The sequence below is a fragment of the Heteronotia binoei genome, chromosome 21 (assembly GCF_032191835.1).
Source record: "Heteronotia binoei isolate CCM8104 ecotype False Entrance Well chromosome 21, APGP_CSIRO_Hbin_v1, whole genome shotgun sequence".
Taxonomy (NCBI): Eukaryota; Metazoa; Chordata; class Lepidosauria; order Squamata; family Gekkonidae; genus Heteronotia; species Heteronotia binoei.
Window position 1 is genome coordinate 39,501,277 of NC_083243.1, and position 15,364 is coordinate 39,516,640.

The 15,364-nt window shown below is 40.5% G+C and overlaps 1 protein-coding gene across 1 annotated transcript in view; it reads right to left on the reverse strand.

The window, feature by feature from the left end:
- LOC132588802 (D-glutamate cyclase, mitochondrial-like) overlaps positions 1–14,390 on the reverse strand; it is a 33,783-nt gene extending 19,393 nt beyond the window's left edge. The window contains exons 1-5 of the mRNA XM_060261243.1: positions 14,317–14,390; positions 13,746–13,854; positions 4,210–4,363; positions 2,720–2,918; positions 481–631 (exon numbers count right to left, since the gene is read on the reverse strand). Of these exons, the coding sequence (XP_060117226.1) occupies positions 481–631; positions 2,720–2,918; positions 4,210–4,363; positions 13,746–13,854; positions 14,317–14,349 (646 nt within the window). The 5' untranslated portion in view covers positions 14,350–14,390. The remainder of the gene's footprint in view (positions 1–480; positions 632–2,719; positions 2,919–4,209; positions 4,364–13,745; positions 13,855–14,316) is intronic.
- Positions 14,391–15,364: the final 974 nt, after the last annotated feature.

A 15,364-nucleotide genomic window follows, 5' to 3' on the forward strand; every position in this document is an offset into this window, starting at 1 on the left:
TTACTTGCAGCTGGAGGAGGGGGCAGATCGGCTACAGCTGGTGTGTAGTCAAAGCTGGCAAATCCTGTCCTTGAAGACTGATGGGTTCTATCTCAGCTGGGTGTTCTTCCTGCTCTCTGGAGGAGGTTTCATTTCAGGCTGGTCATTAATCCAGTCAGGCTGGCTATCAGGATGACATATGACACCCTGGTTCAAATCTTGGCATACTCACTAGGTGACTTTAGCCAAGCCATCTTCATCACCTCCATCCTACCATACCAGAATAAAAATACTGGGCTACATTACAGGGATGCTGTAACTATTAGAATATAATGTGTGATGGATTTTGAACCCTGAAAGTGCTATACAAATGGTAAGTCACCACAGAATGTAGGAAGCATGCTGCCCAGCTTCCTTAGATAAAGCTGCCACTTAAAATATCGTACAAAATATATAGAAATTATACGTGTATATGTATGTATGTATATTAAAGATACTGACCAGGATTACCAATGTGAACTGGTGCTCCATGTGATTTTTTCATTGGGTAGGTAGTTTGCACAACCATTTCCAATTTGTCCTTAGGAATCGGTCTCATTGATACCACTAGATTACAGTGAAAATGCTCAGAATCACAGCAAGGCACAGCTGTCTGGTAAAGATATTTTTAAAATTATCAAGACCTTTGAAGTCTCTTTCATTTTAATATTATAAAGACTTAAAGAATTGAAATAAGAAGCTTAACATATTCATAACATTCATTAGAAATATGAAAGAATCCTCATAGTTTACATAAATCAACAATCTAGAACAAAGGCAGGCGGTGTATGGTGAACAGGATGCAACCAGTTGATCTAAATCTAGCCCTTCCCTTTATTCCTTCTTCTTCCAGAGGCTACAGCATGTCTAGAAGTAAACCATGTAGAAACCATGTAATCTGCTGTGTGACACAGCACAAAGCCTCACATAACTAGGATTGCTTACACCTGAGCTAAATAATTTTTGTATTGTGTGCTGATTCCATATTTTTAGTATTAGAACATAAGAGAAGCCATGTTGGATCAGGCCAATGGCCCATCCAGTCCAACACTCTGTGTCACACAGTGGCCAAAAAAACCAAGTGCCATCAGGAGGTCCACCAGTGGGGCTAGAAGCATTCCCATTGTGCATACACAAGCACCAAGAATACAGAGCATCACTGCCCCAGACAGAGAGTTCCAACAATGCGCTGTGGTTCATAGCCACTGATGGCTATGATCCTCTAATCCATATGCTTATCCAATCCCCTCTTGAAGCTGTCTATGCTTGTAGCTGCCACCATCTCCTGTGGCAGTGAATTCCATGTGTTAATCACCCTTTGGGTGAAGGACTTCCTTTTTATCAGTTCTAACCTGACTGCTCAGCAATTTCATTGAATGTCCACAAATTCTCATATTGTGAGAAAGGGAGAAAAGTACTTTCTCTACCTTCTCTATCCCATGCATAATCTTGTAAACCTCTATCATGTCACCCCGCAATCGACGTTTCTCCAAGCTAAAGAGCCCCAAGTGTTTTAACCTTTCTTCATAGGGAAAGTGTTCCAACCCTTTAATCATTCTAGTTGCCCTTTTCTGCTATAATATCTTTTTTGAGGTGCGGTGACCAGAATTGTACACAGCACTCCAAATGAAGTCACACCATCGATTTATACAGGGGCATTATGATACTGGCTGATTTGTTTTCAATCCCCTTCATAATAATTCCCATCATGGTGTTGGCCTTTTTTATTGCTATCGCACACTGTCTTGACATTTTCAGTGAGTTATCTACCACGACCCCAAGATCTCTCTCTTGGTCAGTCTCTGCCAGTTCACACCCCATCAACTTGTATTTATAGGTAGGATTTTTGGCCCCAATGTGCATTACTTTGCACTTGGCCACATTGAACCTCATCTGCCATGTTGACACCCACTCACTCAGCCTCAACAGATCCCTTTGGAATGCCTCACAATCCTCTCTGATTCTCACCACCCTGAACAATTTAGTGTCATCTGCAAACTTAGCCACTTCACTGCTTACTCCCAACTCCAAATCATTAATGAACAAGTTAAAAAGCATGGAACCCAATACTGAGCCACTGCTTACCGTCCTTCACTGTGAAAACTGCCCATTTATACTCATTCTCTGTTTCCTATTAATTAGCCAGTTTTTGATCCACAAGAGGACTTGTCCTTTTACTCCATGACTCTCGAGCTTACTGAGCCTTTGATGAGGAACTTTATCAAAAGCTTTCTGGAAGTCAAGGTAAACAACATCTATTGGGTCCCCTTTGTCCACATGTTTGTTCACCCCCTCAAAGAACTCTAACAGGTTAGTGAGACAAGACCTTCCCTTACAGAACCCATGCTGAATCTTCCTCAATAATTTTTGTTCATCAATGTGCCTACTAATTCTCTCTTTGAGAGAAAGTTTCCACCAACTTTCCCAGTATTGAAGTCAGACTGACTGGCCTATAATTTCCCGGATCTCCTCTGGAACCCTTTTTAAAGATGGGAGTGACATTTGCCACCTTCCAGTCTTCAGGAACTTCTTGGAAATCTTTTCATAACACCACAAGCAATACCACTACAAAATAGCCAACTTTTGAAATTACACTGTTTGACCTAAATCCAGCAAAAGGTAGTTGCAGCAACTCCAGCAAAAGGTAGCTGGTTTCATTGGCTTTAATGATCATGAAATGCATTTAATTCTCTGTTCTTACCTTGTACATGCTTACGTTACATTTCTGTTCAACATTTCTTACAGGGATGCCAACCTTCTGGACTGCCTTTTCAAACGTGAAACTACAGCCCAGATAGAAAGTCACCATGTCTTTCAACTGTTCAGAATATTCCTTCAAGCTTGTCAGAATTCCTGTACATAATCCATTCTCATATTTCCTGTACTGCAGACAGTCAGTTCTATTAAACGAAATGAACATTATCAACACACTAAGAAGTCAGTTACTTAAAATTTCATGCATCAATTCTTTCACCCCCTATGCTGCAGCATGTGTGTATTTAAGTGAACCTCCTGAGCTCAAGTCTTGAGGTTGCATTTATCATACTTAGAATTATCCACAAAGCCTCAAACCCAACAAAAAGGTGCTCCCAACAGGTGATCAGTGTTCTCAGAGCTGCTAGTTGCCTTCATACATCAAAATGGGAGATGAGAAAGGCATTGTAAGTGTAGCTGCATTCATACTTCTGTGTTAATCAAGACAATAATGTTCCTTCCAGGAATATTATTGGCCTTGATTTAGGGCTTCTAGAAAAATAAGGACAATATGGTTGACCGCATCCATTCTAAGGAGTACTGGAAATGGCAAATGTATTAACAAATCTTGGGATTTAGGTTTATTCAATGTGCTCCTGAAAGTCTTTCCAGATTTTTAAAAAATTAAAATGTAATTTCATATGAAAAGTTAGCAATGTTTCACATTAGTTTAAAATTTTGTTTCAGGTCTTGATTACTTATCAGGGGTCATTTTGTAGAAAAACAGGCGGTGGAGCTCATCCATGGATTGTTATGCTGCAGTTGAACCTACTATTCAATGGACAAGGTAGGTAGGTGGGGAGGAAGAGGGAGAATCCTCATAAAGGTTCAGGAGCTGTACTCCTGAGAGCTCCTGCTGAATTCAAGCCCTCCTTATCTGAACTTTATGGTGCTTAACAAAGATCTTTACAGTTATAATACTCAAATGGCTATAACATGCAGGCAGTTGTACTACAAGTTTAAGGCTACATTAATTTGTAAAGCTGTGGGGAGCCAAACCATTTTGTACCTTACTTCCTTCCAATTTCCCCAGTTTTGCTGTTTCTTGTGCATAGATATTCTGTATGGAACAGCAACATCAGTCAAGTAACTTCCCCACAACATGGGAAAATAGCTCAGGTTGGGGGGAAGAACCATTTCCCTCAGCTACTGTGTACTCTCTCTCGCGCGCGCTTTCATCAGCGCTGCCTTCGCACCATCCTCAACTGTGTACTATGGGGAACACAACTCTTTAAAAACAGTAATGTTTAGCTTAGTCCTGTTAATTTTGGCAATCCCAAACCTGGTTTCAAAAACAAACAAACAAACGCTTTCATATACTCTTTATTTAGTAGCAAGAGCTGTAGCTGTAAACTGCAGACAAGACTCTTAGTGTGCTAAATTGACATTTTTGCATTCATGTCAGACCTGTGTTCGATCATCTGACTTCATGCTTACCTGATATCGGAATCAGTGCTCATAGTGGGGCATTTCCATTCTCCTGGTTTACTTCTGTAAAGCAGTGGAACAGGCCCTTCATTTGCATGGCAAAATTTTTCAAAGTCATCCGCAAGAGATTTGTGCAGAATTATAACATTTGCCTGTTTAAATCCTGTAAGCATGTTTTTAAAATGAAAATTAACTTTTTATATATACTGCACATACATTCCTCTGTTTATTTGGGCATAGCTGCTAGTTACTAAAATGAAGAAACAAGCTTTTAACAATCTCTCTTTTGCAACATCACCTTATAGTCACTTTGAACCAGATACATTGCCACATTCTTTGTTCAGACATTTCTGGAAATTGTCCTCTTTTTCCTACCTCAAGTTCAAACTTATCTAAACATGAGAAAGCCGGGAATAATTTGCTACCCTACATTGATTTCTGCTTTTGATCCTAAAGCTGTAATTTTGGCTAAGGTTTAGCTTCATTTGGCCTTCAGAACTCTCTTTCTCAGGGCTTTTTTTTTAAGGAAAAGTCCAGCAGGAACTCATTTGCATATTAGGCAACACCTCCTGATGTCAAGCCAGTCGGAACTGTGTTCCTGTGTGTTTCTCCTAAAAAAAAAAAAAAGCTCTCTCCCTTCTGCTGCGAACAGTATAGTTTCATACCAGGTGATAGTGGCACCAATTTTGAGGAATATACTGTACAATAACCGCAGCCTCTCTAAGTCATGTCACTTAGCAGTTTTGATTTTCTTGGTGACTGTGCATGATACAGATATCAAGAGTTATATTTTGTAGCAGGGCCACCCCTACTCCCTTCACTCACCAACTCCACAGCTTGCTGCACTCACAATATTATTTTATATAGACTCTGCCCTTGCATGCTTCTTGAACTAACTCTAAAAGATGCATCTGGCCGTATTTTTCTCTTATAGCAATCAGTATTTCCAAGATATTTTGTTAGGAAAAAAAGAGTTATTCTGTAAAAGAAATACATTAGAACACGAGAACATTCAAACATACAGCATTTGGCTTCTAATTAGTTTTATGAAACAACTTAAATAGCATATATTTTGATTAGGGCTGCCAAGTCCAATTCAAGAAATATCTGGGGACTTTCAGGGTACAGCCAGGAGACATTGGGGGTGGAGACAGGAACAAGAGTGTGACAAGCATAATTGAACTCCAAGGGAGTTCTGGCCATCACATTTAAAGGAACAGCACACCTTTTAAAATGCCTTCCTTCCATAGGAAATAATGGATAGGGGCGCTTTCTTTTGGGGCTCATAAAATTGGACCCCCTGGTCCAATCGATTTTGAAACTTGGGGGGGGGGCGGTATTTTGGGGAGAGGCACTAGATGCTATACTAAAAATTTGGTGCCGGTGCCTCTACCTCAAAAAACAGCCCCCCCAGAGCCCCCAAGACCTGCGGATCAATTCCCCATTATTCCCTATGGGAATCGTTCTTCACAGGGAATAACAGAGTGCCCCGTAGACATTTCCCTCCCGCCCCTGCTTTCTAAAACAGGGGGAGGACCTCCAAACCAAGGAATCCCCTGCCCCCTCCCTCCCTCTCTCACACACACAAACACTTACTGGGTCTGGTTCCTGCACAACTTTACTTGCTCTGAAACAAAACAAAGGGAGGGGCTGTTCTCTGACAAAATTGTTACTGACCCTTTCCCATGAAGCGCTTCCTGTTTCCAGCTTCCGGCTCAGCTTTAAAGGCGCACATTTTTAAAACGGACCTATTTGCAGGTTTCTAAACCTGCCGGAGCTCTAAAGGTACATGATGACTGTGGGGGCGAGGCTTCCCCTGCCGGCCAGTTGGCTGGGGGCGGGGGGAAGCCTGTAAAAATGGGGGACCTGAGGATTGGGAAGCCTATTTTTGATACATAATTTAATGGGTTGGAGCCAGACTAAATTTTCTACTCATGCAAGGCTCTTCAGTAAGTGGAACAAAAATTTCCAACCTACTTCCTCCTGCTGCATCCCACTCATTTACCAAAAATGCTGCTTTTGGGGTACAGGAAACTCTCAAGAACAGCACGAGAGGCAAACCAGGAGTCTGTAGCAGGAAGAGGGAACTGGTGGAAATTCCACCCTCACCCCCATTAGCAGAAAATTTAATCTGAATCCAACCCAATATAACAATTCAGTTTATCAACAACATATTAATTTATGTAACAATTATAGTCAATGGTTCGATATCTATGCATATATGGTAAAGAGTTATAATAACTAATAGCTAAATTACAACTATTGATTAACAAATAATTATGGAAATAAAAGAGCAAAGAGCTTTCTTCTAATCTTGAGCATTTTGCATAAAATTACTTGTGTGCAAAGCAACACAATGCTTGTGCTTTTTATGCTTGTCTTTGAGCTTTTACTGTTGTTCACTGCAAGATAAATCTGCATGAAACTGTGTTTTCCAGGTTCAAATGGAAGTAAACTGCTACAGTGGGGGTAAACTCTGCCTTGGATATTAAATTAAGGGTATTTTATAATTTTTGTACAACCAAATGATATCATTTGAAAATATGTTTATTTGACAATATTGTTTTGAAACTATATTGCATTTGAGTTACTTCTTAGTAAAGTCAAAAAGGGCTCATGAAGATTATTTATTTGATTCAACTGCAATCTTCCATTGTTATAGCTAGGGTTGCCAGGTCTGACACAAGAGATATCTGGGGACTTTGGGGGTAAAGCCAAGAACAAGGTTGTGAAGAGCATGATTGAACTCTGAAGGGAGTTCTGGCCATCACATTTAAAGGGACCACACTCCTTTTAAATGTCTTCCCACAATTGGAAATAATGGAGGATGGGAGCACCATTTGGGGGGCTCATAGAACCGGACCCCCTGATCCAATCTTTTTGAAATGGGGGGGGGGGGGTGTTGAGGAGAGGCACCAGACGCTATGCTGAAAATCTTGTGCCTCTACTTAAAATAGCCCCTCCACAGAGCCCCAGATATCCATGAATTGATTCTCCACTATACCCTATGGGGATGGGTATACTTGAAGCCTCCAATCCCAACATCCAAATTCAATCACAGAAAAGATGTGCAATCCTCATTCCTAATTCCCATGAAATAATGCTGCAATAGGGATGCTGACTTCTCTCCTGTTTCCAGAATCCTTCCTTAGGCAAGGGATTAATTATAAATCTAAGGAAAGCAAAGGTCTTCTGTGCAAGCACCAGTCGTTTCTGACTCTGGGGTGATGTTGCTTTCACAATGTTTTGGGGTGGTTTGCCATTGCCTTCCCCAGTCATCTACGCTTTCCCCCCAGCAAGCTGGGTACACATTTTACCGACCTCGGAAGAGTGGAAGGCTGAGTCAACCTCGAGCCGGCTACCTGAAAACCCAGCTTCCACCAAGGATCGAACTCAAATCATGACCAGAGCTTAGGAATGCAGTCCTGCAGCTTTAACACTCTGTGCCATGGAGCAGTACAAATTCACATGGGAATTTGCTACTACATCGCAAAGATCTTTACTGTATGACTGAAGTTAAGCTGTAGCAATCATTCTCTGCCTAGTTCCAACTGCAGTGGCAGCCATCTTAAGGGAGCCATTTTGTGGCTATGCCCACCACAGTGTGTCAGGATTCCAGAGGTGCCCACAGGTTCAAAAAGATTGGGAAGCCTTCCTTCACAAACCATCCAAACAACCCAGTATCTTCTAGCTGAGACTTTGCTTCCCCTTGCAGGAAGACTTTGACCCTGACTGAAGTCTGCAAAAACAGATGCCTCAAAGAGTTTCAGTGGTTGCCAGGACAACTTTTGTAGGAGGGCATATACAGTCACAGAGAAAGGAGTGGTGTTTGAAATGCTGCTCAGATAGATTGTTCGCTTTTCAAAGGATGGGAATATTTCCCTATTATCTGAACCAGTGCTCCCTCCACCTTCCTGACTTCTAGTGAGTAAACCATTACTTCCACTGCAAATAGCACAGGGATATTCTAGAGGTTATTTGAGCAATATGGGCAAGGATTTCAGATTCCTTCATTTTTGACACTGCCACTCCCACAATCATTCTGAAGCTAGTGGCCAATTTTGAAACACCTAGTTTTATTTCCAATGAATTAATTTAATTTTAATTTAATTTTTCGATTTATACCCTGCCCTATCCCGCAAGTGGACCCAGGGCAGCTTACAGCATTAGAACAACATTAAAATTAATCACATCAAAATTACTACAGATATATCAAATCAGATCCAAGAACAGTAATCCGTACAACTGGCAACAGACCACACAACAGCATGTAGGCTGAAAGCTTTCAGCACAGCTTGAATTTGCCACAGACAAACCAATCCTTTTATTATTGTAGATGCTACTATGAATTTTAGTTTGCTTGTGATAACACGAAGCTAAAACTCATATGTACTTTAAGCTCTCTCTTCTAATTTTAGTTTAGTATTCAGCTACTGGCAATAAATACTAGGCTAACAAGAATCCAGGGTTATGTTTCAGAACTGAACTTTCTATTTCAATGCCAGTTTTCTGATTATTTTTTAATTTCCAAAGGAAGGAGATGGGTATGCTACAGGTTCATGACTGTTTCTTCACTAATGGCTAGTTTTAATACAAGGCACTTTAGCAAGCTCTCTTTCAATGGCAGGGACTTGACAGTCTGTTATTTTAAAACTTATGACAAAAAAGCAAAAACAAATGAAAAAGGACAAACAACTTTAAATAGCAGTGATTAGTAGGTCTGCTATATTAAACCAATGAGTCAAGTTTTATTTTATGCATTTCTGTAAACACCCACAAGCCACAAAGAGTGATGTCTGTAAATGAGAAGTTAGAATTTGTGGCATAAATAGTACAAAGAGTATGGCTATGGTGATAAGTAAATCTTAATGTCCAAAGTTACTCTCTCGGCAAAGCAGTTACAAATGAGGTTGTTTTGTGGAGTGTCTCACACTTTTCTTAGTTACTAAGTTACTTAGTGTCTCACACTTTTCTTAGTTACTATACAATCAACATAATTTTGGCTGAATGTTATATTGTAACAATACCTTTCATAAATGAAACAGCAACAGGAATGGGATTTTTTTTTTTTTTTGCCACTCTACGGCTACAATTACGTAGAGGCAAGGGGGCGTTGCTACAAAATAATCTGGTTTAAACCTGGAAGTCTTGCAATGGAACTACTACAACTCAGAATTCACAAACTGGGTTGTAACTCTAGTATATAATCCTGGTTTGTGGCTGTCCTGTTTACCCAATGTTAATGGAATGACCACCACTGAGGTGCTACTAGTACCGGTATTGCTAACATTTAAACCGGTCCCTTTAAAATCAGCTTGATATGCAGCAATACTAGGTGATATTATTTATATCCATGTTATGAAAAGCTTCAACTGCCCAGTTTAACATACCATGCCTCTATTAAATGGCCAGAGCATTTTTCTCCTAGTTAACCAGAAGCCTAGATGTCACAGTCACATGAATCATGTAAAGCTGCTTTATACTGAATTCTACCATTCGCCTATCAAGGTCCGTATCATCTACTTAGACTGGCAGAAGCTCTCCATGGTCTCTGGTGGAGGTCTTCCATAGCACCTCCTTCCTGACCCTTTTAACTGTAGAAGCTGGGGACTCAACCTGGGACTCTCTATATCCAAAGGAAATACTCTACCACTGAGCCACGGCCCTTCCCCTCACCCCAGAGTGGCTTAGTGTGATGTCCCAGTGTAATTGTAGCATGTGTGTTGTTTTTTAAAAGCCAGGCTACTCAGACAAAGATTTCTAATTCAAAAATCTTGATAGTACAGCAATGTAATAACTAGAAAATAGCAAAAAAGTGGCATTATATCGTGATAGAACTCAGTTGCCATGGAAGTAGGGTTGCCAAGTTTAACTCAAAAAAATCTGACTGGGAGTGGAGCCAGGAGACTTTGGGAGTGGAGTCAGTACTTTCACATTCCCTAAAACAAATAAAGAAAAACACAGCAGTGCAGTTCCCCTGAATACAGTCTTCATTTCCTCTTCCCCCAGCTACAGGTCCTCTCTCATAAGAACATAAGAGAAGCCATGTTGGATCAGGGCAGTGGCCCATCCAGTCCAACACTCTGTGGCCAATATATGTGTGTGTGTATACACACACACACAAACATATATATAGACTGTGGCTAATAGCCACTGATGGACCTCTGCTCCATTTTTTTATCCAGTCCCCTCTTAAAGCTGGCTATGCTTGTAGCCGCCACCACCTTCTGTGGCAGTGAATTCCACATGTTAATCACCTTTGTGTGAAGAAGTACTTCCTTTTATCCATTTTAACCTGACTGCTCAGCAATTTCATTGAATGCCCATGAATTCTTGTATTGTGAGAAAGGGAGAAAAGCACTTCTTTCTCTGCTTTCTCCATCCCATGCATAATCTTGTAAACCTCTATCATGTCACCCCACAGTCGACGTTTCTCCAGGCTAAAGAGCCCCAAGCGTTTTAACCTTTCTTCATAGGGAGAGTGTTCCAAACCTTTAATCATTTTAGTTGCCCTTTTCTGCACTTTTTCCAATGCTATAATATCCTTTTTGAGGTGCGGTGACCAGAATTGTACAGTATTCCAAATGAGACCGCACCATCGATTTATACAGGGGCATTATGATACTGGCTGATTTGTTTTCAATTCCCTTCCTAATAATTCCCAGCATGGCGTTGGCCTTGTTTATTGCAATCGCACACTGTCTTGACATTTTCAAGGAGTTATCTACCACGACCCCAAGATCTCTCTCTTGGTCAGTCTCTGCCAGTTCACACCCCATCAACTTGTATTTATAGCTGGGATTTTTGGCCCCAATGTCCATTACTTTGCACTTGGCCACATTGAACCTCATCTGCCACGTTGACGCCCACTCACCCAGCCTCAACAGATCCCTTTGTGGTGCCTCACAATCTTCTCTGGTTCTCATCACCCTGAACAAATTAGTGTCATCTGCAAACTTGGCCACTTCACTGCTTACTCCCAACTCCAGATCATTAATAAACAAGTTAAAGAGCATGGGACCCAGTACTGAGCCCTGAGGCACCCCACTGCTTACTGTCCTCCCCTGTGCAGACTGCCCATTTATACTTACTCTCTGCTTCCTATTAATTAGCCAGTTTTTGATCTTCAAGAGGAACTGTCCTTTTACTCCATGACTCTCAAGCTTACTAAGGAGCCTTTGATGAGGAACTTTATCAAAAGCTTTCTGGAAGTCAAGGTAAACAACATCTATTGGGTCTCCTTTGTCCACATGTTTGTTCACCCCCTCAAAGAACTGTAACAGGTTAGTGAGGCAAGATCTTCCCTTACAGAACCCATGCTGAGTCTTCCTCAATAACTTGTATTCATCAATGTGCCTACTCATTCTGTGCTTGAAAATGCTTTCTACCAACTTTCCTGTTATTGAAGTCAGACTGACTGGCCTATAATTTCCTGGATCTCCTCTGGAACCCTTTTGAAAGATGGGGGTGACATTTGCTACCTTCCAGTCCTCAGGAACGGAGGCAGATTTCAATGAAAGATTACATATTTTTGTCAGGTGATCCACAAGTTCACCTTTGAGTTCTTTCAGAACTCTTGGATGTATGCCATCTGGACCTGGTGACTTATTAGTTTTTAATTCATCAATCAGTTGTAGGACCTCCTCTCTTGTCACCTCAATTTGATTCAGGTCTTTCAACACGCCTTCCAAAACAAGTGGTTCTGGACCAGGCAAACATAAGAACATAAGAACATAAGAGAAGCCATGTTGGATCAGGCCAATGGCCCATCAAGTCCAACACTCTGTGTCACACAGTGGCAAAAAATTTTTATATACACACATACACTGTGGCTAATAGCCACTGATGGACCTGTGCTCCATATTTTTATCTAAACCACTCTTGAAGGTGGCTATACTTGTGGCCGCCACCACCTCCTGTGGCAGTGAATTCTACATGTTAATCACCCTTTGGGTGAAGAACGCTTCTCATCTTCCACAATGAAGACTGAGGCAAAAAATGCATTCAGCTTATCAGCCATTTCCCTATCCTCCTTCAGTAATCCTTTTACCCCTTGGTCATCCAAGGGCCCCACTGCCTCCCTGGCTGGTTTCCTGCTTCTAATATATTTGAAGAAAATTTTATTGTTGGTCTTTTATGTTTTTTGCAATATGCTCCTCATAGTCTCTTTTTGCCTGGCTAATCACAATCTTGCATTTGATTTGCCACAGCCTGTGTTCCTTTTTATTAATCTCACTTGGACTAGCTTTCCACTGCTTAAAGAAGCCCTTCTTACCTTTTACAGCTTCCATTACTTTGTTTGTTAACCATGCAGGCCTTTTCTTATACCTGTTTGTGCCTTTCCTAACTTGTGGTTTATATTTTATCTGAGCTTCTAGGACTGTAGTTTTAAATAGTCTCCAAGCTTCCCCAAGGTTTTTGACTGTGTTTACCTTTCCTTTCAGTTTCCTCTTCACATGCCTCCTCATCTCAGAGAATTTACCCCTTTTAAAGTTAAATGTGGTTGTGCTGGTCTTTTGGGGCAACTCCCTATTTATACAAATGGTGAAATCAATAACGTTATGGTCACTGCTCCCAAGCGATGCGATCACTTTTACATCTCTCACCAAGTCTTGGGCATTACTTAGGACCAAATCCAGGATCACCCAACCCCTGGTAGGTTCTGTGACCATCTGCTCCATAGCACAGTCATTGAGAGCATCTAGAAACTCAATCTCTTTCTCTCAACCTGAACACATACTGACCCAATCAATCTGCGGGTAGTTAAAATCACCTATTACGACAGTTTTTACGTAACCTTCCATCATATTATAACCATTCTCTATCTTTTGATTTGGTGGGCAATAACAAACTCACATAGTTAAATTTCTTTTTGGGCCCTCTATTTCGACCCAAAGCATTTCTAGAAGGGAATCTAATTCTTTGACCTCTCTCTCTCTCTCACACACACACACACACACACACACAAAGCAGCAAAACAAACAGTTTTGTGATCCTTTTGTGATCTTACTGGAGCAATTTGCTCACAGAGTTGTTGAATGTAATATTCAACCAAGTTCCTCATACCAAAGTTTCTAGTTTACTCTTTATTCTATATTTTACTGTGCAAGCGACTTCTGAAAGGAAGGCAAAACAAACCCTCATTTTGTTATGCTGGTTTCCCTTCCTTTGTAGCAGTTCACTGGGAGCAGCCGTGTTCTTCTGCTGCTCGCCCTGTCCCCATTCAGCCTGGATCCTATGGATTTAAAGGCACACACACCTTCTAAAAAGCAAGCTGTATCCAAGCTTCTTCTAGCCTTAACGTGGAAAGGCACATGGTGGCTGTTGGGGCAGGGCTTCCCCCTGCTGGCCAGCAGACTGGGGGCAGGAAGGAGCCTGCAAAATTGGCAGAAGCCTATGTGGAAGAAGATTTTAATTCAAAATGCTTTAGGTTATAACGTTTCTTTATCTAGCTGTTTCTCATTCCTTTTCAAGGTCTTCCCCTGTTGTTCTTTAATAGACAAGGAATAACATAGTGTCTTTCTTGCATTTAAAAGTTCACTCACCTTCTGACATTCCAGATGTATTACTAATGCTAAGTTTATCTGATCGAATTAGTTTTCTGACTACAGATGGAAGAAGTGTTCTCAGATGTCTTATGATCATGCCTTCTTCCTGGAAAAGGATAAAACATAATTTTTATGAAGCGCAGATCAAGGGGAACATCTAGTGATTTTAAAACCAATGGTGTTATTTTGTTGATTTAACTTAAGTTTTACAGTTAATTTTAATTTAGAATACAAATGATGTGTCCTCTTATCTATAGACTATTTAATAAAATTATTTTTTAAATTAATCACAGACTTATTTGCCAGATTAATTAGAAAAGGAAGTAACGTTTCTCAGCCTAAGCTCCAGATACTTTCTGTAGTGCAGTGTTGTTGTTTTTTTAAATATATGTTAAGTTTACAACGTGTATATGTTAAAATTATTACAGGAATTACAAAAGCACGAACAAACTGGTCTACAAAAAAAGATAGAAACAATTTAAATAACTTTCCCAACATTATGCTGATACTAGATCCAACATCCCTCTATAAGTAACAATTATTACAACCACATCACAAACTGCCTCACCTCTAGATTCTGTTTTAATTCTGATGAAGCCATGGATAGTAAAGAAAGTAGTTCCTATACAAAGGTGGTTTTCAACATGGAAAATTACTGGTTTAAATTCTTTTTAAATGAATGAGTTAATAGTCAACCTGTAGTTGGTTATACATTTATTTTAAAAGCTCAAGTTACAATGCCTGGTATTTTAATTATCCTACAAAGCAGCTGTACATTTTGTCTTTGATATTAAGACAAAATTATGTACATTTTCAGCAATTTTTAATGACATTTAGGGAGATCATGAGAGGGAGGGGGGCACTAAGTGATGAGCCAGTGCTTGGTTTTTGTGGCCTGTTCTTATATGCCCTACGTAATGCTGATTGCCACTTTGGTGTCAGAAAGGAATTTTCTTCCAAGACAGATAGCCCAGGGATCCTGGAAGTTTTATGCCTTCATCTGGGCAAAGAGCAGGGGTCACTGGGGAAGAGGGGGAAGGAGGTAGCTATGAATTGTGTTGTGCAGGGGAGTTGGACTAGATGACCCCTGGGTCCCTTCCAGCTCTATGGTTCTAGAAAACTGTCGCTCCTGAAAATGATATCCCTGCTTTAAATGTAAATTATTAAGTTTCTCTCCAATTATTAAGTTCTTCAGCAGCATCTGTATTTTGTTCTTATTAGTAATCTAGAGCCAAAGAAAATGTGTTAAGGCCTAGAGCTGCCAGCTTCCAGGTGGGGCCAGGAACTTCTAGAATTACATCTGATCTCCAAACTACAGAGATGAGTTCCCCTAGAGAAAATAGCTGCTTTGGAAGGTGGTCTCTATGTCATTATACCCCACTGAGCCCCCTGTCCCTCCCCTTGTCCCCATACCCTGCCCTTATCCGGTTCCAGAATCTCCAGGAATTTCATACTCTAGAATTGGTAACCCTATAAATTAGGCCTCTATAAAGAATCAATGAGATTTAAACAATGTAATGCAGTCTTCCTTTCAAGGTACACTCTTAAAAGTATTGTTTGTAAGATTTTTAAAAATATGTGGTAGCTTTATTTGCTTATATCAACATTACACATAA